The 26,528-nt window shown below is 27.0% G+C and overlaps 2 protein-coding genes across 5 annotated transcripts in view; one reads left to right on the top strand and one right to left on the bottom strand.

Moving 5' to 3' along the window:
- LOC122857899 (Down syndrome cell adhesion molecule-like protein Dscam2) overlaps positions 1–26,528 on the bottom strand; it is a 125,517-nt gene that overhangs the window by 79,336 nt on the left and 19,653 nt on the right. For all 4 annotated transcript variants that reach the window (XM_044160373.1, XM_044160370.1, XM_044160374.1 and 1 more), the window contains exon 3: positions 25,332–25,386. The gene's annotated coding sequence lies outside the window, so the exon portion shown is untranslated. The remainder of the gene's footprint in view (positions 1–25,331; positions 25,387–26,528) is intronic.
- Positions 21,542–25,390, top strand: LOC122856489 (transcription factor stalky). Its single transcript, XM_044158163.1, has 6 exons — positions 21,542–21,740; positions 21,783–21,878; positions 21,933–22,811; positions 22,857–23,753; positions 23,823–24,075; positions 24,175–25,390. Exons 1-6 carry the CDS (start codon positions 21,542–21,544, stop codon positions 25,388–25,390), a joined length of 3,540 nt encoding a protein of 1,179 aa, XP_044014098.1.

Genomic DNA, 26,528 nt, shown 5'->3' with positions numbered 1-26,528 from the left:
GTCGGGATCCGATTGCGTCATCTTGCTTTGTCTAAATAGTTTGGATAGCAACAGTGCTAATTGTTTTTTTTTGTTGGACTAATTCATATTGTTTAAAATAATTTTAGACTGTTTGCTTTCATTTAAAAAGTAAATCAATTGTGGAATCAGTTAATTGAATAGTTAATGTTCTAGAGAAAATAGATTGTTGGTCCCTGGCTGACTCAGGGATAAACAGATTATTTTATTTATTTAAATAATTCAGTTTTCTCGTGTTAGTTGTGATGGATTGATTAAAGACATTGGTCAATCTGAGACTAAAATAAATTAATTAATTCATTTTTACTATCACCTCTTCATTGTGTAGTAATTGGGATCGATTGATTATTGTTCTTGGTACTCAGGAATAAAATCAATTAGTCAGATAAATTAAATAAGCTAGTCTCCATCGTGTTACCGGCCAAATAAATTCTTTATTGTTCGTGGCTGAACTCAAGAATAATAAATAGATTAATCCATCGTTGGTACTCTTGGTTAAACAAAATAATTGCGTAGTGTCTTGGCCGACTCAGGACCTAATCAGCTAGTTGGTTGTCTGAATAATTGGTCGTTTTGGTTGATCCAGAATAAAAACACTAATTATTTAAACAATAGTTGTACGTTGCTTTGTACAGATCAGAGCATAAATCGTCTGTTAGTTTCAAACATAATTTCTATTAGGAACCACCTGGTGCCTCTTTCATTGTACTCTAACCTACTTGTTGTTGTGTGATCAGTCAACATGTCGGATAGTACAGTAGTTGCTAAAAGGCGAGGTAGACCACCGCGCAACCCCCCAACATCAGTAAACGTGACTAGTTCCAACACCGAGTTAAACGGAAATCCAGCAGCTGAGTCTTTGGTTAGTGATGATGCTCCAGTGGTTACTCTAACACAGGCATCACCAGAGGATCAAGCAGTTGGTGGTTCTAGTCGTCCCCCATCTCAACCAGGTTCTTTTCTTTCTTCTCTGGGAAGTATAGGAGATTTATTTGGTGATGATATTGACACCAGGGATAATAGTAATTTGGTAGACCCTCCTCGGCTTCTTGATCAACGTATCACCATACCAACCAGTCAACTCCCGTTATCAATGCCTCGCGTTGAAAATTTGTTTCTTGGACCTTCAGGTGGCGGATCTAATCCACCCCTGGCTAAAGGATCCACCAAGAGCACCAAAATTACAAAAGAAAAACCACCAGTAAATATTTTGCCGCGTTTTGATGATCTATTGCGAGATCATGAAGGTCCAGTCCTTCGTAGTAGGGTCAACTCACTTATACCCTCGCGTGGTGATCTATCAAGTCGTCGGGTTGATCCTGATGATGACCTAGATCGTCGCGAACCACTGCGTCGGCAAAAGACCAAAACACAGGTGGATAACCACCAGGTAATTGGTGCCAACTCTATTCATCTCCCTGAGGCAACACAAAATGTTCCAAGACGTCAGGTTGATCCTAAAGACGACTTGGAATACGTGGAACCTTCTCGTCATCAAAAGAACAGAATTTTGTTGGGTAATCAACGAGATTCTGGAGCGTTTTCACGTTGTCTCCCAAAGGCACAATCATATGTTCCAAGACGTCAGGAATATCATGAATACGAATTGGAATATGTGGAGCCACCGCGTAATCAAAGAACCAGAATTTTGTTGTATGATCAGCGAGATTCTGATGCTTATGTTCGTCGCCAACCGTTAGAGCATCAACAGGTTAGCTCAGGTCATCAGGGTAATCCTGATTACGACTTGGAATACCGAGGTGCTCCACGTCGCCAAGTAATTATTCCATCAATGGAAGACCTTCGAATTTCAGAACCGGAAACCCGTCGTCAGAACCGAATGATTAGGATTCTCTTAGATTGCCACCTTCAATTTACTGGTAAATTGGGAGAAGATGTGGAAGAATTCCTGTTTAGAATTGACCAAACGCGAGAAGTCACGGGTGCCTCCGACCAAGAAGTCCTCACTGCTCTTTCTTTCTGTCTTCGTGGCCCTGCTTTGACATGGTTCATGACACATCTCGAAGAGTTGCCTAACTGGGGAGCTGCTCGAGAAGCTTTTCGGGATAGCTTCGCAGATCCAGATTACCAACGTGCTCTGAGAGAAGAAATCGATAGACGGACTCAAGGTTCTAGTGAATCTATTCGAAGTTACATTTCATGTATGCGAGGTTTATTCCAACGTACCGATCCACCTTGGCCAGAAAGCGAGCGTGTTATCTATACGATTCGGAATTTGTTGCCCTCGTTCCAACGATTAATTTCGGCTCGTACGTGTAACAATGAAAGCTGTAGGCTGAGGCAATACGACAGGAAAGGATCACACAGATCGCTCAGACCCGTCGTCCGCCTCCGAGACCAGAACTTTCATTGTGTCCGGTTTTCTTGCCCTACATCACGCACTGTTACTTTACTCAACCCCGTCCATCAAGCACAAATGAGGTACGTGCTTTGTTCGAAGAAGATAGCTCTATGAGAGTAACTGTAACCACAGACTCGAGGAAGATCTCAAACTTTACTCACTTCATCACGAGATCGAAAGAAATCATGATTGGGTGGAATCATCAAAAGTATCAACAAAGATGGAACAGGCTACTCAGTATTCACCACCAAGGTCTCCAGTACCATTGCCTCGTAATGTTAATCGTGATTCATCCCCAGTTCCAGGTTTCGATTCTCAGCTTGAACGCCCTGGTAGATCCGGCGGTTTTGGGATAGAATGCTGGAACTGTGATTCTCGTGGTCATATTCACCGCGATTGTCAAGAACCACGTCGTCGGTTTTGTTACCGCTGTAGAAGATCTGGCGTAACATTAGCTTCCTGTCCATTTTGTAATTCGGGAAACGACAGTTGAGTCTCACGGACCTGGTGCCTGAGCCTCAGTTGGTAGAGTTAACCCCGGCAAAATTGACTAGTAAAGTACCCCGGAGTTCTGTGTTAGATCATAGAATCTTAACTCCGAGAGAAATACTTTTGACATGTATTAAACGCTCTTGTCAGTATGGCTACTCAACTATCAAGATCTGGACCTCCAGTTACTACCTTTGTTCAATCTGATTCGGCACCTGGATGCCCAGGAACCGAACCACATTGCAACTGTGTTGGTCCAGCTTTTCCGCTTTTCTTATATTATTCATAGGAATGTGGAGCTGGTCGAGGTTGATCCTTACTAGAGCCATATTGATAAAGGCTTTCATACTATTCCGTACCTTGTCCTAGTTGTTTTAGATATTGTTTCAGGAATCTTAGGGGCAAGAATCAACTGGACCAAAGACTTGACAAGAGATGAGAGAAGGATGTCGTCGTCGTTGGAGGAGTCTGGGGAGGAGGCTGTAGCGATTCTCGCTGCCTTATAGGCTGATCAAGACCGATCCAACGGAAATCCTCCAACCAACGACTTCGTTTTTATATTTTATTTTATATTTCTTTGTATATTATTATTATTATCGTTCATTATATTTTTCCCCTTTTTCACCAAGATAGAGAGGAGGATAGCTTAGGGTGGGGACAGTTTGGTAGCTCCGAGCTGCTCCGAAATATCTTGGGCTGAACTCACTCTCTTGGCTGTGGGACGTGGTAAGAAACACACGTTTCGAGATCAGCTCTTGGTTTTACGTTATGTAGGGTACTCATGTGTCTAGCTGGATACTCAGCGGACACGTGGATTTTAATAGAGGAGTTTTGGGGCGTTGTCCGTGTGAATCATGGACAACGTCAAGCATTATTTTCATTTGATAATTTAGTTAATTAATTTTGTTAGAAACGCGGTCCCTTTGTTTATTTAATTAATAAATTAGATTCAAGGTCGCGAGTAAGTTATGTTGTACGTTTTGGAATATTGAGACTTTGATTATGTTTTGGACTTTGAGACTACGTTTTTGTATTTTGGATTTAAGATTAAGTTTGGATAAATAAATAATACGTTTTGGTTTTGAGTATAAAATAATAATGTGTTATTGTTGATTATTTTGATTTGACTGTAATTATTTTTCTTGTAACTTTATCCGGCCCTTCTACCACAACCAGCACACTGAGCGAGTCTAGCTTCCCTCTAGGCTAGTTGTCAACAGTTATTTGGTTATTTTGTTGCATATTTAGGTTGGTGGGTTATTTGTTGCTATTTGGTATTTTTGGGTATGAATGTGTTAAGCCCCTTTCGAGTTTCAGGGCGAATTGAGAACTCATGATTTTAGACTAAGCCTTTTTCGAGTTTTAAGGTGAATTGAAAACGTCATGATTTTAACAAATAATAATTATAGTTGGTTATTTTGGACTTTGGATTTAGCTAATTTTGTGATTTGAGTTAAATAAATAAATAAACCGAATAACATTCTTGATAATTAGTCCGAGAAGGTAACGAGCAAAAATGCCACGTTACAATTGAATGCGAAAAAATTTTTTTTTTAGAACTAAACTAACTTGCATAAACTCTGACTGATGATTAACAAAAATTTGGTTATTGTCAACGACAAAAATTCATTATCGTATATTTAATTAATGCAAAATAAACGATTGTTATTTAATGTAAATAATTATCAGTATAAATAATAACGAATACATACATGGGATAAAAACACAGCATGAGAGAGACGAAGAGGTGTCAGGGTGTCATTGGACATTCTGCTTATTAAACTTCTAAAATAATAAAATGATTCATATTAATTATTTGTTATTAAAAAGAAAAATTTATTCTTACTTTTTGTATTTACATTTTTAAATTAACTTTCATTATTATATTGTTGTTATGTAATAAAACTTGGGAGTATATTTTTTTTTCCCTCCAAAAACGTCTGACATGTTGTGTGACGCATTACATGTAATTATGTAATGCAATGGAATGCAAGATGGCGGAGCTTTTAGTTCAACTAAAAAAAAACGATGGCGCTTTTTAAACCGTGCGATTAATTTCAAATTTGAAAATAAAAGTCATGTGAAATAAGTTAAAATAAAGATGCATAATTTAAATATATAAAATAATTACGAATTAATTAATTCTTTTGAATAATTTGATAAAGAATAAAAATATAAACTTTAAATAAATATTTTAAACATAATTTTTCACTGAAAACTGATATTTTTTTTATGAATTTAAACCACTGGTTATCGTTATTATTTACTGTATACGCGTTATCTAAATTTATACAGTCACATGCATCTAGGTATAAAATGCATAGATCGATATTACAAATATATATACTGTGGGTTGCACTGCTAAATGCACACCCATCCAAATTATTGAAAGATAAAAAAAAATTTAACACGTGACAGTATGTATTTTAAGAGAATCCCAGACAATAATCAATCCATCATGTAAATTATAATCGAAAATATATACTTGAACCAGTGGGGCTTTTATAGAAAAATGAAAATTCCGAATTGCAAAATATAAAATTGAAAAAAAAAAAATAAAAATAATTGAAATTAAATTTTAAAACTTTTAGGATAATAATATTTAGATGTTGTCTAAATACTAGAAGCAAAATTTCATGAAATTTATGTTTAGAAGTATTTTTTTTTTCAAGTGGAATGAGTCGTCGAAAAAAAAAATGGCCAACAAAATAAAAATAGTTTAAATTAATTATTCAAACAAAAAAATTTAAATGACGTATGAATTAAAATACAAAAAATAATTATTATTATATAACATTGATGAGGTATTTTGCAATGAAAATTCCAAGAAAATGAATAATATGATTTTCAGTTTTATATAACGTAGTGATTCCATGAAATTTATATTGGTTATTTAAGGTACAACAACGTGCTACTCGTACTATACTACATTGAATATACATATACGAACAATTTGGTCGCAACGAGTCAGTCACGTTTTCAACAAACAACAATACCCATCAACATCCAACAAACACAAGGTAACTATGAACAATGGACATGCACTTCATATCAAATCACGTCCAAAACAGTCAAAATTAATTATCTGAATTTATTAGAAAATTTTGATAAACATAAATTAATAAATTATTGTCAAAATTAATATAACATTGTTAAATTGTTGATAAAAAAGAATTTTTAATTTTTTTAAATCGGGGATTATTGATTTAGGATCATGGTGTTTTTTAAAATATTTAGAAACTAAAAGAAACTTATAGTTTTTCTTACATTCGACAGACCGTGATGGCAGAAAAATTAAAAATTAAAAATTACGCCGAACATTTATTAATTAACTTTTTTGGATAATTTTTTTTTCATTTGGTCAGTTAAAATGACAACTTATTTGGTTAATTAATTTGGCTAAAAAAATTTCATAAATAACAACAAAAAATTAACAATTACCAAATAGCAATAAATAATTGATTTTTACATTTACAGCTAAACATTTTTGACTGATTTTTTGTTATGTACACAACAATCCCAGTGAAGCCGGCTAACACTACTCGTTAGTACATTTAAAAAAACAAAAAAAAAAAAGCCAAACTAAATTCAAAAAAAAAAAAAAAGAATAATCCTCGTGATGAAATTATGTAATGCCACGAATACATAATCAACTTTTTTATTAAATTAAAAAAAAAAAACCTGAAACCCATTGGGAAAGAGAATATATAATAATCCACTGAAAAAAAAAAAATTGATACAATGATATTTGCTAAAAAAAGAATATATAAATTCATTAAAAAAATAATTCCAAGTATTGATCTATGTATACAGTATCACGTTGAAGGTGAGATTAAAAAGAAAAAAAAAAAACGTAAAAAAATATATAACAAAGTGAGTGTGCAAATAAAATGCAGATGAGAGAATAAAAAATGAAAAATAAATAAGAAGAAGCATCATAGATGTAGTTTCTCATAGAGTATAAAATAAAATAAAAAAATACTTTGCCTCTGGCTAACTGACAAATGTTGAAAGTGTGATAACCTGAGGCAATTGATGAACGCATATATAAAATAGAGAGACAAGACACTCGAGTCTAGAAACACTATTGAAGCTTTTACTGCCTGAGGTAGTGAAGTATAGTGAGGTAACTGAGTAGCAAGTGAATATGAACGACGAAAGACAAGATGAAGCAGATGATGTTGGTTGTGGGTGCCATTGAGTTACCCTCCATGAAGCACCTTGTTTTCACCGAAGAATATGGATTTTATGCATGAATAAAAAGTCAAGCTTCAATGTATACTTTCTCTTTAAATTTTTTACCCTTACTTAAACTTATTTTTTACTGCAATTTTAACAAAAAATAAAAATAAATAAATATACTTTTATATTATTATTATATATATCTAGTGGTAGATGCTTGCATTTTTTTTATTTTTTATATTTTATAAACTCCCCCTTGAAGATCCTTATAACTTCCCTTATTTTTTTGCTTTTTTTTTTCTCAGTTCAGCAGCCATCTAGCTTAATGCAGGTGTCGTAACCAACCATGGTTATGAATAAAATACACTACTTATAATGAACCATGAGAATATACGCTGTCATGACTTTGCTTGTCAAAATTTGTCATGTTAAAGATGATATACTTGAAATTTTGATATGAAATACTTCAAATGATATACCAAATATATTGCTGGTAAATTTTTTAAGTATTAATAACATTTTTTCATTGTAAAAAAAATTATTAAGTACCGAAAAAACAATTTTTTTTTCACCAAAAATACTTTGATTAGTATACAAAAAGGCTTGAATCAAAAAAATTGATAATGAAATTTTTAAAAGTTGTTATTTCATGCCCTTCAATTAATTTTATAGATTAATTATTATAGTTTTTTTTTTCATCCACGTAATTGTTATTATATTAATCAACTCAAATTATCAAAGTTAAATTACTTTTATATCAAATGATGGCTCAATACTGTCAACTGGTTAAAAATAAAAACAGAATACTATTTTATCTTGTTCTGTTATTATTTCTTTCATACCGACAACTGAATTTATCTCAAAAAAAAAATTCAAATTCAAATAAATAATATATAAGTTTACAATAAAAACATTAAAAAAAACTATTATATATTTTTTTTAAATCATCTATTTCATTTATCAAAAGAAAAAAAACAGAAAAAAAAATTTTTTAAATTGCATTAAATTTATACCTCTACATATCAATAGGGATAAATTTTTTCTATTATATTTTTTTAGACAATTATATTGACTGTCTCATTTTAAGTTGCTTTGATAATTGAAATACTAAAAAAAAAAATGTAATAAAAAAATTGGAAGGGAATAAAATAAGAGAGTTATAAAAAAAGTGGAAAAAAAAAATCAACAAATGGAAATCGATAGAGAATCGAAATAAATTGAAAGCGACCATTGTCCAGCTGTCCTGGTTGCTCGCATGCGATGGACCCTCTGACCAGTCTAATAATACAAAATTGATCCGGAACGCTTGGACGATTGTATTTCAAGCGTTTTTACTGAACGGTCGAGACAAGCTTGGGGTCTTTCATCAAAGACAGCCGAAAAATGAAACCAAAAATTGGAAAAAAAAAACATCATCATAATAATGTCCTGATTTTTTCCTGCAATATTCAAACATTGTTTTTTTTTTTAACAACAGCTGAATTTTTTTATTGTAATATTATTTATTTAATTTTTTTTTTGCTATTTTTTTAATCATTTTATCTGACCAAAGTGCATCTGGCGATTTTGACATTCAGTCAAATATAATCATATCACAACGTTTTATATTAATCTTATTAATCATAATACTATTTATAATAAAAAAATAAATTTATATTATTTTATAAAATGAATAAAGAAAAATATCATCATCGTATATCAATTTACATGACTGACAATGATTTATATTTTTACTTACTCATTTTTGTCCAGGTAATTTTTCGTAATTTTATGTTATGTATTTTGTCGATTGTCCTAAAAAATATTAGGAAAAAAAAAATGATATATATAAAATAAATATATAACAGAAAGACGTGGAAAATGGGAGATCGTTTACAAGATCCGTGTATCAATGTAAGAATTCAAAGAAAAAAAAATGTCTATTGTTTGGAAATGCCACGTGCCCTGGACATCGGACACTTCTTGGATAATGCAAAAGTAAGTAAATATATATACCAAATCGATAACGCGTTATATAATAAAGCTACAAAATTAAATAATTTATTTATAAATTTATTGTAAAATTTACTATAGCAATAACATCGAAAAATATCAATATGAATGAAAAAATAAAAATATTTGTAAAGAAAAAAAAAAGAATTATAAACTAAATTTTTCATGTTCAAACCGTGTGTCCAGGTCACTCAATTTATATGACCAAACATACGGTATATCAATCATCGAAAAAAATAGAGAAAAAAATTATTTCCTTTTTTTTTTTTTTTTTTTTTATAGGGGTGATTTCCAATTCAACGATTCTCTGTACACCCGGATGAAGAACGCGTGCTCCAATAACATCCACACACTTAAATTCCAAAAATACTTTAATCATATAAAAAAAAATAAAAAAAATATGAAAAATCTTTTAACAAATAAAGAATTTTCCATATTTTATTTTTTATATAATTTTTTTTTTCATTTCTAAAAAACAAAAATTGATTTTCATCAGCAAAAAAAAAAAAGAATTCTTGTTAAAATTGTATAGTGCATTTTATAGTGCATAATAATAATAAAAAAAAATTGCAAAAATATATGACAGATAAGTTAAAAAAGAAAAAAGTATAAAAATTACAAGAAAAAAAAAAAAAAAAAAAAAGTATGGGGTGGTGAAAAATATTTATTGGTTATACATATAGAGCCTATCATCATTGACGCGTACGACAAGGATGAATCGCGTGACAAGTGCGTTTGCTACGAAGCGGAACACCCTATATTCTATTACAACATATATTGCAACATGTAAAGCTGCCAATTTTCATTTTTATTTTGTGAAATTTATCAATATAGTTATAGACATATGAATACAATTTTTCTTTCAATAATTGATTGTCAAGTAGAGCTACTTTTATGTACATAATAAAAAAAATAAAAACACATGCACTATGAACAATTTGCAAACTTTCAATTTTCCACTTGAATTGATACTCGATACAATACACACGCATAGAAAAAAATATAGTCCTACTAATTGAATAAACTGTTTCTAGGTATATTCATTGAATATTTGTATGGAAAATTATATTGTAGTTAATTTACAAAATTAGAGGTCAAATACAATAACCACTGCAACAATGTACGAGTATATTGTACTTATGCTTGTAATGTATATTTATTTATTTATTTTGTAACGTTTTTTAGAAAGTATCCAGATGGAAGTTAATGTCGATTATATTCGGTATAAATATTTTTGATATAATACACTGAATTATCATGATTTTATTTCATGTTGAAAATAAAAACAGAGTATGGTTTTTTTAGCTCCGAAAACAGTAAATAATATGGGAAAAATTTACGTAACACATGGACCTAGTTAACATGAATTTATTTAATTCAAAAATTTGTAATTTAAAATTTTTTTTTATATCTATTTTAGCAGAGCAGTTTGAGCATTATTATTTCGGATTGACGCTGAAATAATTTTCGATTTCTATAACTTGAATAGAATGTTATTTAAAAATTTAAATTAAAAATTTTTAATACAAACTCAAGTATTAAAAATGACATTGAAATTTGATTAAATAATATTAAAATGTAAAAAGTCAATAAATAAATTTTAGTTATTTTTAAAAATTAAATAATCAAATAAACTTGTTTATTAAAAAGTTAGAAATAAATTGTATGAAAAATTATATTTATTTTTTTTTTCTCTATATAAAAGAAAAACTTTGATAGTGAGAAAATACATAGAACTAAAAAAGGAAAGAAAAAAAAATATTATAGAAGAGCTAAGCAATTTAGTATGAAGGGGAAAATTTTTATAAAAAGGGGGAAAAATAAAATTAAGAGACAAGGCGATTTTTTGGTTGTAATACGGTGAGAATTTTTCTGGACACTGACATGACGTGTATGTATATACTTTGTATATGTTAAAAATATTGTATGTATTTATTATACACTAAATATCCCCCTGTTGAAATTTCAATATCAAACTGTAATTACGAAAACTCGAGCAAACGCTAACGAGGTGAGACAAAGGTGTTCCTGCTCTACCCACCCACTAAATTTAATTATTTAAATATTTTGATTTTATCGTTAAAATGATTTATATTATACTCACACTTGTAATTGTTTTATTTTTATTTATTTAAATTTTCTAGTTTTTATGAAAAAAAAATTGATTTTTATCAAAAGATATTAATTAAATTTTTAAATAATTATTTTTTTCATTTACTTTTTTTGTGTTATCATTTGAAAACATAAATTTTGGAAAATAGAAAAATATTAAATTCTGAATGACTGGCAAAAATTCAACGCATGAATTTTTTTTTTTTTTTATTCCCTTGCCGCGAGTCGTAGTATAGCCGCACACCAAAAAAATGTTGAATTGGGGTAAAAATTTACTATCTCTATATATACATTGCCCGAGGGATGAGATAAGGATAGAACGATTGAAACTGAGAAAAAAATACAAACAAGAAAAAAAAAAGGAACCTGTGCGCTTTTCCATTTTCCTCTCGTATTTCTATTTTTTTTTTTTTCATAAAAGTATACGCATGTATGTGAGTGAGTGTATGTGGAATTTTATTTTTATATTTTTCTCTAAGGGTGAGATATGGCAAAAGCAAAATAAAAAAAAAAAAAAAAAAAAAAATGAATTTGTGGGGATGAAGGAAGAGACACGTAAAACTTGTGTGATATTATTAAGACAATATGCGAGAGTAAAAAAAAAAAAAAGGTGTACAGAGAGGGTTTATATATTAACAATAAAAAAAAGTTGACACAAAATTGGAAAATAAAAATAACATTTTATAATAAATAATATATACCAAAGATAATTAAAAAAAATAAATATAAATAAATAATATTTGTTTTTCATTTTATAGTATTTCCAATGTTAACATATAAAAGAAAAATAAAATGACCTAAATATATAAAAATAAAATAATAGTATAATAAATAACATTTATTTTTCCACTTTTTTCAAGATGAAATAATTTTTTACGACAATATAATATTAAATATATACGATGGTATATATATATCGTTGTAAAAGTGCTATTGAAATAAATTTCTAAATCGAAAATCCATGTTCGATGGTCAACCTGGTGGACTCGATGTCATCACAAGTATGTGTTTTGCGGAGGGGGAGGAAGGTTAAAACCAAGTGGATGTGTATTTTTTTTTTTGACATCTTTTATTTTTATATTTTCATCTCTTTTTATTTACTATTATTATATTTTTTGATAAGTAAGGAAAAAAAATGGAAAATAAAAAAATATATAAATTGAGAAACGAGCGAATAAGAAGACAAACTGTGCATGCGCATCAAGGGTGCCTATAACCCCCGTCGATTTTATATTGTCGAGGCTGACTTTGGTGGCACTTTGAAGAGAAAGTGTGGGTGGTGGTGGTGGTTGATGTTGAACTGGTGATGGTGGTGATAGTGGTGGGTGACGACGACAACTACGACTACAACTACGACGACAAGAAATTCGATTGCTGTCGCGGCTTCTAAAGAGGGTGGTTGAAACAACGCGGGGGGTAAAACGATCGCGGTATCCTTCAGGGGGGCTGAAGAGAAACGAAGGGAGAATTAGTGGACGGCCTAGCAAACAATGTGGGGATACTTTCTCATATCAAGTATGGCCGCTATCGTGACATGATGGCCACAAAATTTGTAAGTAAATTCAAATTGTTTTTTAAATTAATTTTTGTATTTTAGTTTTTTTTTTTTAATTTTAATTTTTAACGTGATTTTATTTATTGACGTGCAAAAAAGTGATGTTTTTTTTATTTATTTATATAAGTGTTTAGCATGTAGTTTTTATTTATTTTTTTTAAGTGTAATTACAATTTTTTTTTTTAATATTTTATATATTTTTTCATTATTATTTTTATCATGATGAATATACTTATATTTTTTTTAAATCGATTCACCCGGAAGGATGAATCTCCATCAGTGAGTAGTAAATAAAATATTATTATTATTATATAACTATTTTTTTATATATATTTTAAATTATTCAAAATTAGTCAGCAAAAAAAAATTTTAAAAGTGTAAAATGATAAGCATATATGTACGCGTATTTAGGTATATTTTAGCATGAATTATTGTTAAAAAACGTGACAGTGATCAAGTGTCAAAGTGAAAGAAAAAAATATAATAAATTTTGACGTATTAATTAAATTACAATGTGGTATATAATAATAAATATATTGTGAGATACAAAAGTGAATGTAATTGGCGGTTTTTTTTTTTGTTTTGAATATAAATATTGAGGTAAAACGATGCCACGCGGTTCTAAGCACCGGTACGACTAAAAGCAATTTTTTTCAGCTTAGCTATTTTGCATGTGAATATACATATAGTGAGTACACGTGGGATTTTATTTGATCATACGCATTGCGCAGATCCGCAACTCTCTCTCTGACTGTATTTTTTTTTTTTTTCATCCCTCTATTTTTATATTAGCCACATGAAGAAAAATAAATAAATAAAAAACAAATTCATCTTAAGATTTATATTTATAATTTTTCTCTTTTATAATATTTCATTATTATTATTATTTTTTATAAATAAAAATTAATTCAACTTGTTTAAAAATGATGAACCTTATTTCAACTATAATTTTTTATAATTTAATTTTTTTATTTTTTTGCAATTTAATATAATCAAGTTACTTTTATATTCATCACCCTCTTTTTTACTTAAATCAATTTAATTATTTTTAAATTTGAAATTAAATTGTATTATATATATTGAAAAAAAAAAAAAATTGAGTCCAATCAAGTTTTATTCTCAAATGCGGGCAATTTTGTTATATCAACATTTTCGATGTGATGATAACCAAAGGCGATGAAACTTGGACTTTTTTTTTATTTTTCTTCTTTTCTTTTTCCCCACGGGAAATGCGTTTCAAAAGGGCGTGGTTGATGACCTCCAATTTATTTTTTATCACTCTCTATATTTTTACGTTCTTTGTTTTATTTTATCTTTTGCTCATTTTAATATATATTTATTTACTTTTTTTTTTTTTATCTCAATTATTTAATACTGTTATCTAACAAGGTTACAGTTAATTTTTTTTTTCGACTGTATATCCTCAAAGCAACAATTTAATATTAAAAAAATTTAATATAATCATAAAACTTATAAAAAATTAAACACACATTTCTGTATTCTCAAAGAAAATAATGTCAGAATAATGGGGAAAAAAATTTATATTAAAATTTGACATGAATGAAATATATAATTTTTCTAAATTTTTCATTCAAGATATAAATTCTAAAAAATTTTATTATAATTTTATGTAAACACAAGAGAATATTAAGTAATAATAAATTTTAAAAAATATGCTCTTTGACTTACTCATAATAAAATAAAAAAAAAACATAAAAGGGGAAAATTGAATTTCAAAGTTTAAAAGTCATAAGCATATATACTCGTTTTAAAGAGTATAAATAATAAATAAATGTTGGCGTAAAATTGTAACTTTTTAAAGGGGGGTAGTTTTTTTTTTTTTCGTAATTTAATATTCCATTGAGGTAAACGACATGGGTGGTATTTTAAATTTTCATTGAATCAAAATTTCTTATTAACAAACAAGATAATAAATCGAAAAAAGAAAAAGAAAATTTTACAGGACACTGGCAATGATATTTGTCTTGTTTTATAGAAAAATAAAAAAAAAAAAAAATACTTATGCGCGTGTGCCAGCAACTGGACTATGTGAGGCCTCGATCAATAGGCCTCTACTAAAATCTCACATACTAAGGGAAAGTTTGCACAGGAGTGGGTAAAATAAAAAAAATAAAAATAAAGAAAAAAATAAAATTGAGGGTGAAGACTTTACCTACTCTCGAGCTTCACCAAGAAAAACGTTTTTTGACTCTGTGGCTCTTTCCCTTATTTACACCCTCAGCTTAAACCCACCCCCTAACCCACCCGGAATATATATACATTTTTTTTTCCTCTTTTTTAAACGCATTTTTTGACCATTATTTCAATCAATCATTCATCTTTGACTGCCAATAATTAAAAAATAATTAATTTACTTTTTAAAAAAATAATTAATAAAAAATTAAAAATCGCAATTGATGGTTTTTTTTTTATTTATAATTATTAAATTAATAATATTATCAACAAGTATTTTTATCAATTATTTAATGAATTCAATTGACAATTTTTATGGTTTTTAATTAATATAGAATGATATTCATTTACACTAAAAATTTTAAATAGCTAAAGAACAAAAAAAAAAAAAAAAATGAAAAAATCTTAAAATCAAATCAGCCAATGTATACATTTGGCTAATGTAGTTATAATTTTATTTGAATTGAAAATATATCGACTCTATGATGTCTTGTGTTAAAGCAAAAAAAAAAAAAAAATATAAATAATAAAAAAAATTTGAAACAAAAATACACAAGGTGAACGATTAGCAAACAGATCTCCGGAATAAATGTAAAATGATTATAGGATAGAGGTCTCATTAAGTGAACGGGTGTTGCTATAATATCGTGTGGCATAAAAAGATCGCGTGACGATGTAACTGTATGGTAGAAAATTTATATATATATATATTGTAGCAACATTTATGGTCACAGTGTGCCACCACTGTAGGATTCATGGACGATAGGATCTCCAGTTCAAGTGCCAACACTAACCCAATCATGACATAAAATCTTGTTCATAATAATTGCTGACAAATCTTTACAAATTTATTCATTACTCCAAGTCACGTATATACATATATCCCTTTTTTCATTTTTTATATTTACTCCTACCCTCTTTGATTTATTTTTTTATTTTTTTATTTTATCACTATCAACAAACGATAATTATATTATTTCCGCTTTTGTAAACACTAAATTTAACCACATTATTATTTACACCGCCCAGGTATTTAACATACACACTGTAATTTTAATTAATTATTTATGAATAATTAAAAAAAATTATAGACTTGGTAATTTAAATATTTACGGGTGTTGTTAATTTAAATTGAAAATTATATAGGTATTATATTTTAATTTAATTCTTTGAATATTAAATATTTTAAAATATAAAAAAAAAGGTTTTTTAATATAAAATTTAATGTAATTTATTGGTGAAATATTATTAATATTTATTTAGGTATATAATTTTATAATTTTCATATTAAAAAATACTTTGCAAGTTTAAAAAATTTAATTAAAACTTAATTAGATTTTTAATTAATTTTTAAATTAAAAAATACATGGAATTTTTTTTTTTTTTTTAATTGTTATTATTTTGTATTTTATTGTTGAGATTTCGAGTGCAAGGCCATGATAAACGTCACAGAGTTAAAAAAATAAAAAATAAAAAATACTAGACCATAATGAGACGTCACTCATAATAAATAATTCTAATCTGTTTTCTGTGTCTTCGTTATCATGCTTCATCGATAAACTCAAACACCAGTGAGTGACAATAAAATTATGAAAATATAAAAAATTAAATTAATAATTCAATATATATAATATTAAATATTTTACATTTGATATATTTTTAGGACTTGAAAAAAAATATGAATGAATAAATTATTCATGAATAAAAAATATACAATGCAAAAAAATAATTTAAAGAAAATAAAATCTATTGAAAAAAATATCTATTGTCATATTTTTAATATTTAAAAAAGAAAACCACAATTTTACTGACAAAAAAATATAAATATATTAAAGTACTTTTACAAAAGAAATTATATAGCAAAAAGAAAAAAATAAAAAAAAATACTTTCTCCCTATTCACACTATGAATTTTATAAATTTATCATATGGAAAAATTAAATTATTTATATCAAAAGAAAAAAAAAAACTTTGTCAATATTAATTTTCAAAAATTTATTCAATAAATAATAAATTAAAATAGAAAATAATAATAGTAAAAATATATTTATCAAAATAAACAAAAAAAAAGCAGAATAATAATATTAAATAAAAAATAAATATACATTTTCTTATTTTATTTTTTAAAAAATTTCTATGCTTCAAACGAAACTGTCATTTAAGCAAGTCGAAATATATTTTATCAAAAAATAAAAAAAATCTGTTAAAATCAATTTAAATAACAGTTTACCTGATTAAAATTTCAAAAAAATATTTAATAATTCAATATGTATTTTGTTGAAAAAAAATTTATCAAAAATAATTTACCCTTATAATATATGCATGAAAAATTTTTCATTCGCAACAATATATTGTATTCACAATGTAAAAAAAAAAATATATACAATTTGTTCCCCTTTTTTTAAATTTTTCATCACTTTCACCGGATTCCCTTTCTTTTTGATATTTTTAAAAACGGCCACAACATGTTTTTCCATCAAAAATAAAGAAAAAAAAAAAACCATCACCCTTTCATGTGCGTGTTACGATGTCAACCCACCACCCTCTCTCAATATTCTCATCGAGTTGGTGACACACCCCACCATCCCTATAGTCAGTAATATCAACCAATCGAACATATTCACAATAACGCTTTTATCTTTATACCTCGTCCTTTTATATATCCAAAAAAAAAAAAAAATAACCCATCCACCCATCCACCCATCCACACATATACACAAATGGATAGCTTTTTTTTCAACATTTTTGGAAACCAACATACGGGTGTATTTACGTTTCTTGATATATTTTTTCTTTTATTTTTTGGCTTGAAAAATCTGTCAAACGAAAATAATTTTGCTGCAGGGTTATATATACGGGTTGCGTATATAATATGCAATATATATTTAGATAAATAAATGATGGCTTGGTTTTATAAAAGAAAAATAAATAATAAAAGAAAGTATTTTCATTTATTATTATTTTCCTGTATTTTGGGGATGTTTATTTTTGTCATCAGAGCACCTCTCAATCCCTCCTCATTTATTATATTTTTTTTTTTTTTTTGCAATTGTATAGGTGTATGAATTTCTCAACCCTCAAATAATCTCATCATTCACAACTCTACGATACATGTACATATGTACATCGGAAACACATAAACTTGTACATGTCTTTTCATTTTTTTTTTTTAATATTATATTATTTGCAGTGTTGCCTGAGGTACTCCATCTCAATTATTTTCATTACAAATATAATAATAATAATAATAGCAATGATGATAATAATAATAATTAAAGTTTTTATTTTTTTTTACAATTATACAGTAGAATAACTCGACTGAATTATTATTATGAATTTTTTTAATATATTTAAAAAATTTTTTATTGTATTTTAAAATTAATTAATTTATTCATGATATTTTACCTCAGTACTGTAGAACTAATTAAAAAAATTTAATTAATATTTTTTTTTATTTTACTTATAAAGTTGAGTAAAAAAGTTAAAAAACTTTGGAATTTTTAATTGAATATATGCAATTAAATTATTATCAAATGATCTTGATGTAATATGTATGAGCTTTTTGGGTTTCTAAAAATTTGAAAAAAATATGTATAGAAAGGTGGTGTGTATAAGGTATGTGTATATATAAGTGAAAGTAAAAGTGGGGATGAAATAATATGTAATAATATATATCGAAGGGGAAATACAGGGTGACAGATCAGTATTGCACGAGGGATCATTGGATAACTTTAGTTTATCGTATATGAAGGTAGAAAAAATATTAGTTGTAAATAAAGTGAATTTATCGAACCGAAATTATACTCCGAAATATCAAAAAAAAAATACCATTCAATCCTCACAAATTAACGAAAGAAAATATATAAAAAAAGTATAAATAAATAAATTGCAAAAAATAAAAATGAGATAAAGTTGAGAAATCGAAAATAACACGAGTTACTTTTTAGCCTTTTATTGCGTACCTTGTTGAGACCCTAATTTTTATATTTTTAGAAAAAAAAAAAAAATTCAACTAACTCGAAAAATATCCCTAATTTATTTCGTTATCATTTCCAATTTTTTTTAATTTATTTTTTTGCAAATTTTCTAAATTTTCAATTAATAATTATTAATTTTTTTTATCACAAATATTTGTTTATTAAATCAAAGTATTTTTAATGAGCCTCTGTCATCACCCATCATTCACCAGGAAGAAGTAAAAAAAAAAACTAAAAAGAAGTAAAAAAAAAAAGGAATAAAAAAATCTTCGATTTATTTTTATATCATTTTTTCCTCTTACGAAATTCGAAATATCCAGGCTTAGTATTCCCTCGGGACTCGAGACCATTGTCCACCAATAGCTGCTCATGAGCACCCCGAAAAAATTCCAATTCCCTTCCACTTCACTCCTCACATTCGCCACCATCATCCCCTATTTCTCTTTGCCGCTCAATTTTTTTTTTTTTTTATATATATTTTGGTTTATTTTATTTTACTTTTTTTTCTATATCCAAGTGCTGACCAAAGCTTTCCCCTCAAGTCCTCTCATTTGCCCCTTCTTTATAAATCCCTACCGTCAAAATTTCAACGTTAAAATACAACCCCCTGATCCCCACCCTTAAGGCATATAAAAAAAAAATTTTTTGCCACGTGCCGATAACGCCCTTCTTGCTCTGGGTTCAGTGGAGTTTTTCAACAACGTCTTCCGTGTCAGCACCGGCCAACGACGAGGGGTAACATCACCTCGATTTTTAAAATTCGCGCAATGTTTAAAAATCCGTGAAATTAATTAATTTTTTTTTTCAATTAAAGCTTCTACTTATATATAATTAAAAAATTCATTTTTATTATTTTTTATATTGTATTTTAATTAATTTTTATTTATGAAAGAAAAAAAAATTTAATTTATATTTTTTTTTTATTTGTTTGTCTTATGTGAAGGTGATGAAACATAAAAATTCAAGGAATAAACATTGTGATTGGTGTGAGATGAATTATCACGTGAATTCGTCGTTGAGAAACAATATTAAATTTATTTGAAAAATTAAGGTGAGATATTAAACTGTGGTGATTTAAAGTTGACAAATAATTAAAACTTTTTTTATTTTTTTTTTTTTGTTTTTAATTTTATATATTGATATGTACATTGGATCACCTGTGCCACCAAATACTGTTCAAATATAATTAAATAAAAGTGGGTGATAAAAACAAAAAAAAAAAAATTAGTATATTTATTTATTTAATATATAATTTTTTTTATTTCTAGTTTTACTTAAATAATGAAAAAAGAAAATTATTGTGAGGGTGTGTGGTTGAATATTTTCAAGTGGTTCGTTATAACGGTTTTGTAGATTTTTGAGTGTCATATTTTGTGACATAAAAAATAAATAAATAAAAAAAACTGTGGGTTAACCATATCATCTAATTGCGGTGACATAGCAGGGTGCTTAGTGTCGCTGGGGGCCATTGAGTACCCGCCGGCACATATATCTATTTTCCTTGTGTGCCAGGAAGTGACAGTGCCACATTTTTTTTATTTTTAATATATTTTTTTATTCATTCGTTATCATTATTGCTATTAAAATTTAATTTTTTTTCATTTGGGAAAAATATATAAAAGCACAGTTGTTGAAAAATTTCAAACGACAAATTTACTTTTCAAATATCATTATAACAAAAAAATAAAAATATTTTATTTTCATAATTAATATTTAGCTTTTAAACACATGACAAATGACCATTCAACTTTTGATATAAATAAATAGAAAATTAATTGAAAATTTGTAAATTGAAAAAAAACTTATTAAATTATATATATTTTTAATGATTTATTGATTTTATTAAAAAAAAAAAAAAATTGAATCAATAAACTCAACCATCAGTTAATTAAAAAAAATATACCATTTGGCTAGATTGATAAACTGTTATTCCAAAATTAAATTCCTCCCACGTGCAGATGTCATGAAATTGGAATTGTTAAATTTGAAAAAAATAAAAAAAAAAACTTATAAAAATAAAAATAAAGAATTTCCAATATGTATATAAAATTTAAGTATCCTCAAATTTCCCAATTTTATCCCCAAAAGCGAGGGCGTATACATGAGTCATGTGTACCCCTGTTCACCCCCTCTTCTAGCCCTATTTTTCGACCGCATGTCCATCTAGAAATAAGGGTGTCTCTCCTATATTCAAACTCTTCCAGATTCTGACAACTTTTATTTTTATTTTCTTGTCATTTTTTCTCATCTTTTGTATACGAAATTCCGCATGTATATATTATCCGCAAAATATATTTTACATTTTTTTTTATAATAAATATGAAAAACTATAATTATCTTTAGGATTTAATTTTTTTCATCGATCTAAAATCATTATTGTGCGTATTTCAAATTACGATTAATTTTTTTTACTTTATTTATCATTTTTTTCACCCTTCTTAGTCAATTTTTTATTTTTTATAATGAAAAATTATTTTAGTTATTAAGTATGTATTGATAAAATAGAAAAATAATTAAATTAATAAATTTTATTATTTTTTTCTTACAGAAAATTATCAAGTAAAAAGGTGGAGGGCCACAGGTAGAACGTAGCCAAAATTATTGAAATAATAAAAGACAAAAAAAACAACCAAAGATTAAGAAAAAAAAGAAAAATTAAATAATGACGTCTACAGTGGCCCGAGAGTCAATGTTGGCACCGCCACCAAGTGAATTGGATAGTGAAGGTTCAAGTTGTGGTGAAGATAGTAGAAAAAGATTACGAGATGATGGTAATTATCCAAAAAAACGTAGAAAGCAAACAACACCAGTGAGATTTCCAATAACATTTGAAACACAAAATTCACAATTTAATGATAATAATGAATATAATGAAAATAATAATATAAATGATAATAATAAAGACGATGACAATGATGATGTAGATGATGTAGATGATGTGGATGAGATAGATGATGATGATGATAATAACAACGATGATAATATGGATAATAATGATAGTATTAATAATAAAGATAATGAAGATAATTATTTACCTTTACAAACAACAAAAGATGAAAATTTAAATACCGAATATCGTTGTCAATATTGTGGTCGTGATTTTGATGATAATAATTATTTATCACATCATTTAATAAATGAACATGGTATAAATACTACAACACAATTATCAAGTCCAACATTACAAGATAATGTACGTGTTAAAATTGAAAATCAACAACAACAAAATCAACAAGATGACAATGAAACACCTGTTAATTTATCTGGTATAAGTATTAAAAATTTTTCAACATCATCATGGCTAACAAATCATGGACAAGATAATGATTGGTCAAATCAAAATCAATTAACAACAACAACATTGCCACCAAATCATATGTCTGGTATGACATATCCAGGTGGAATTGGACAATATTTAACAATGCCTGGTGGTTATTCATTAAATGATGCTGGACAATTACCACGTATGCCAATTGGACCAGCACCAATGAGAATATTTAATCCAGATGCATACTGTGAATTATGTCATAAAGAATTTTGTAATAAATATTTTCTTAAAACTCATAAAGCAAATAAACATGGTATTTATACTGATCCACCATCAAATTCATCTGAAAATAGTGGCTCATCTGTATTTCCAGGTATACCATTTTCACTTGGTGGTATTAAAATTGAACAATCACAATTTCAACAGCAACACCAACAACAACAACAATTACAATCATCAATAATTGATGTATCATTAATGCCAACAATACCATGTGATATTTGTCAAAAACGTTTTAAAAATGATGAATTACTTAAAAAACATAAACAACTAAATCATACAGATATTTTACAAGATCAACAATCTGAATCACAATCATTACCAACACCAGATACAATGAATAATGATGATGACGATGATCATGATGATGATGATCGTGATAATGGTGATGATGGTGAGGATGTCGATGATGATAATAATATACAAAGAGTTAGTAATAGTCCAAGTGTTATGGAATCATTATTTAAACAAGAATTTGGAATTGAACAAGAAGATACAAAATTTATGCCAGCACCAAGAAATTTATCACCTCAATCAATACAACAAGCTAAAGATTCAAATTTTAATATTGAAAAATTACGTAAACTTGGTATTTTAAATACAGATGCATTTTGTGAAATATGCTGTAAAGAATATTGTAATAAATATTTTTTACGTACACATAAATTAAAAAGACATGGTATATTAATACAAGATGATGAAAAATCACCAAATAATCCTGGTGCAGCAGCAACATGGCATCAAATACAAACAAGTCCGTTAAATTTAATAATAAGTGATAGTAATAATGATGATTCACAATCAAATGATAAAAATAATGAAGAATGGAAATGTAAATTATGTTGTATTAAATTTCAAACAATTGAACTTTATAAATTACATAAATTTAAAATTCATAATACAAATAATGAATGTGATAAATTAATTAATAATAATGATGAAGAACGTACTGATTCAATATCAGAAGATTTACAAAAATTACAAACAATGATATTACAATTAAATGGTATTGAATCAAGTAAATCATCAACATGTGGTATATGTGGTCGTGAATGTGAAAATCAATTAACACTAAAAACTCATATGGATATTGAACATAATAATAGTACAAATGATGAAAGATTATTATCATCATCATCATCACCACCATCATCACAAACAATTCATTCAAATATTCAATTAATCAATAATTCAAATTATTATTGTACAATTTGTGAAAAAGATTATCAAACACAAGATTTATTAAGACAACATATTAATGATGAACATAATCAAACATCATTATCATCATTATCAACTAATAATAATAATAATAGTATTAATAATAATAATAATAATCAACAACAAAATATAACAACAGTTACAGTACCAGCATCATTGTCACAAATTGGACCACCAATACCACCACCACAAGATAAAAAATTATCATCAATGACACCAACTTCAAGTTATTGTGAAATATGTAATAAAGAATTGTGTAATAAATATTTTATGAAAACCCATATGCAAAGAATGCATGGTATTGAAATTGAAAATGGATCACAAATTGGTGGTGTTATTTGTAATATATGTAATAAAGAATTATGCAGTAAATATTTTCTTCGTGTACATAAACATAATACACATGGTATTGTTGATGAAAATACAACATCAACAACAACAACAGCAGCAGCGACAACAATACCAATAACATCATTAACAACAACACCACCAATAACAGCAGCAGCAGCAACAACAACAAGAACAACACCAACAATTAAAAATCAAGATATACAAATTGATACAGATGATAATTGTCAAACATTTAAACAAGATAATATTGGTGATCTTAGTCATCGTTATTTTTTACATTTTACGGAAATATGTCCAATATGTAATACAAGATTTCGTAGTATAAAATGGCTTAAAACACATTTAATGAGTGAACATGGAAGAGCTGGTATTGATAAATGGCATGAAGTTGAAAATAAATATCAAAATATACCAAAAAATAAATTTAATAATTCATCATCAAGTCGTACAAATAATATACAACAAAATACAAATTTAAAAATACCAAATGGCATTGATGTAACACAAACATCATTAAAAAATCCAACAACAACAACAACAACGATAAATAATGATTACACTGGTAATATTAGTAATCAAGTATTGACAACATTATTTGGTAATAATGATGAACAACAAAATAAAAATTATCGTTGTTCATATTGTAGTTTTACAACACCAGTATTACCATTTTTATTTCTTCATGAAAGATCACATACAAGTAATCAAGAAAATATAACAAGTAATACAGAAAATAATTTACAATGTCCAATATGTTCACAATTATTTTTACAACCAGAATTATTACATCATCATTTATTAACACGTCATCAATTATCAGGTTTATTATCACAATTTACAAATATATCATCATCATCAATTGTCAATCAAATTGTTGATAATAATCAAGAACGTAATTGTGAATTATTTGAACAACAAAAAACAGATAATAATAATGAACAATCAACAATATCACAATTAAATAATACAACAACAACAACAACAACAAAAGATGATAATAATTGTGCTGTTGAAGTTACACCACAAGGTGCATATAAATGTTCACAATGTGGTTTTGCAACAGCAAATTTAAATAGAATTAAAAAACATGTTAAAAAAGATCATCGTTGTATTGGTGATCCAACTGAATGTGTTATATCTGAATTGAGTAAAACATTAAAAGATGTTGCTAATAAACAAAAATTACCAGCAAGTTATGCAATGCCACAAGATATTAATTTTAATCCTGATTTAACTGTTATGCAACCATTTATTATTGAAGAAAATGATTCATCAACATGTATTGATGATACTGATAATAAAAAAATATTTTCATCAGCATTGGTCTACTTACCGGTACGTACACGTGTCAATAGTGTTCTTACGGCTTCCTTCACCCTAAGTCCTGCCTGAAAAATTTAAAATATTATTTATTTTTAAAAACAAAAAACAAATCAACAAACAACAAATTATAAATTACATAATTGTTTGGGTTTTTTTTTTTTTAATTTCAAGTCAACTCTACAAGTATTAATTAAACAAGGAAAAAAAGAATTTGCACTCGCGGTGGGTTTATTTAAATTTCAAAATAACGACCAGTCAGTGTGATTGATATTTTTTTAACTAAATAAATTTTTATATATACAAAAAAATATCTGGGAAAGTTTCTTTGCTTTTTTTTTTTTAATTGCGAATGATTTTATTCCACTAAAAATTAATATATCTCGTTGTTATAAGTATATTGTAATCGTGATGTTATAATGTAAATATTAATGAGTAAACTATCTGGATATATTGATAGTTTAATTAAAAATATAACAAGTGATGAAAAAATAAAAAAAAGTTCCTATTTTAAATGCTGAATAATAGATTTAATTGCATATAAATTTTTGGTGGAAAAAAAGTATTTCTCATGATTGAATCGCGACGCACAAAACAATCTAAGGCTTTTTTTATAATATATATCATGGTAACAACAAAAATATAAATGAAAAATATATATATATTTATTAAATAAATAATAATTAAACTCAGGGTGAACACAGTATAACCCAAAACACAAAAAGTACAATCGTATTTACACAGCCAAGACATAAAGTTATTTTTAAAATTAAAATTAAAATAATATAAACAACTGAAAATAATTAAAAATAATATTATAGACCAAAGATTTATGAATAAATAAATACCAAAAAAAAAATATTTCATCTAATTGAAAATAAATAAATTCAAATATAAATAATAATAATTTTATATAAACAATAATTATTAAAAATTCTAGTCGAATGATATTTAGTCAAAATTTATATTATTAAAATATAAAAGCTCTCTTTTAAAAAAAGCACTAAAGGAAAAGTTTACGATAGGAAAAAAAAATCATAAATGGAATGCTGTTAATGCATCGTGCCTTGCATAACTGAAAATCAAAATAATAGTTTAAAAAATAAATAAAAAAAAAACCAATGTCTGTCAGATAAAATTTTATAATAAATATTTAAAAATATTTATTTTTAATTAAATAAATTTAAAAAAATATATATATTTAAAATAA

Source organism: Aphidius gifuensis, linkage group LG5 (genome assembly GCF_014905175.1).
Source record: "Aphidius gifuensis isolate YNYX2018 linkage group LG5, ASM1490517v1, whole genome shotgun sequence".
NCBI lineage: Eukaryota > Metazoa > Arthropoda > Insecta > Hymenoptera > Braconidae > Aphidius > Aphidius gifuensis.
This window is presented reverse-complemented; position numbering and strand designations above follow the sequence as displayed.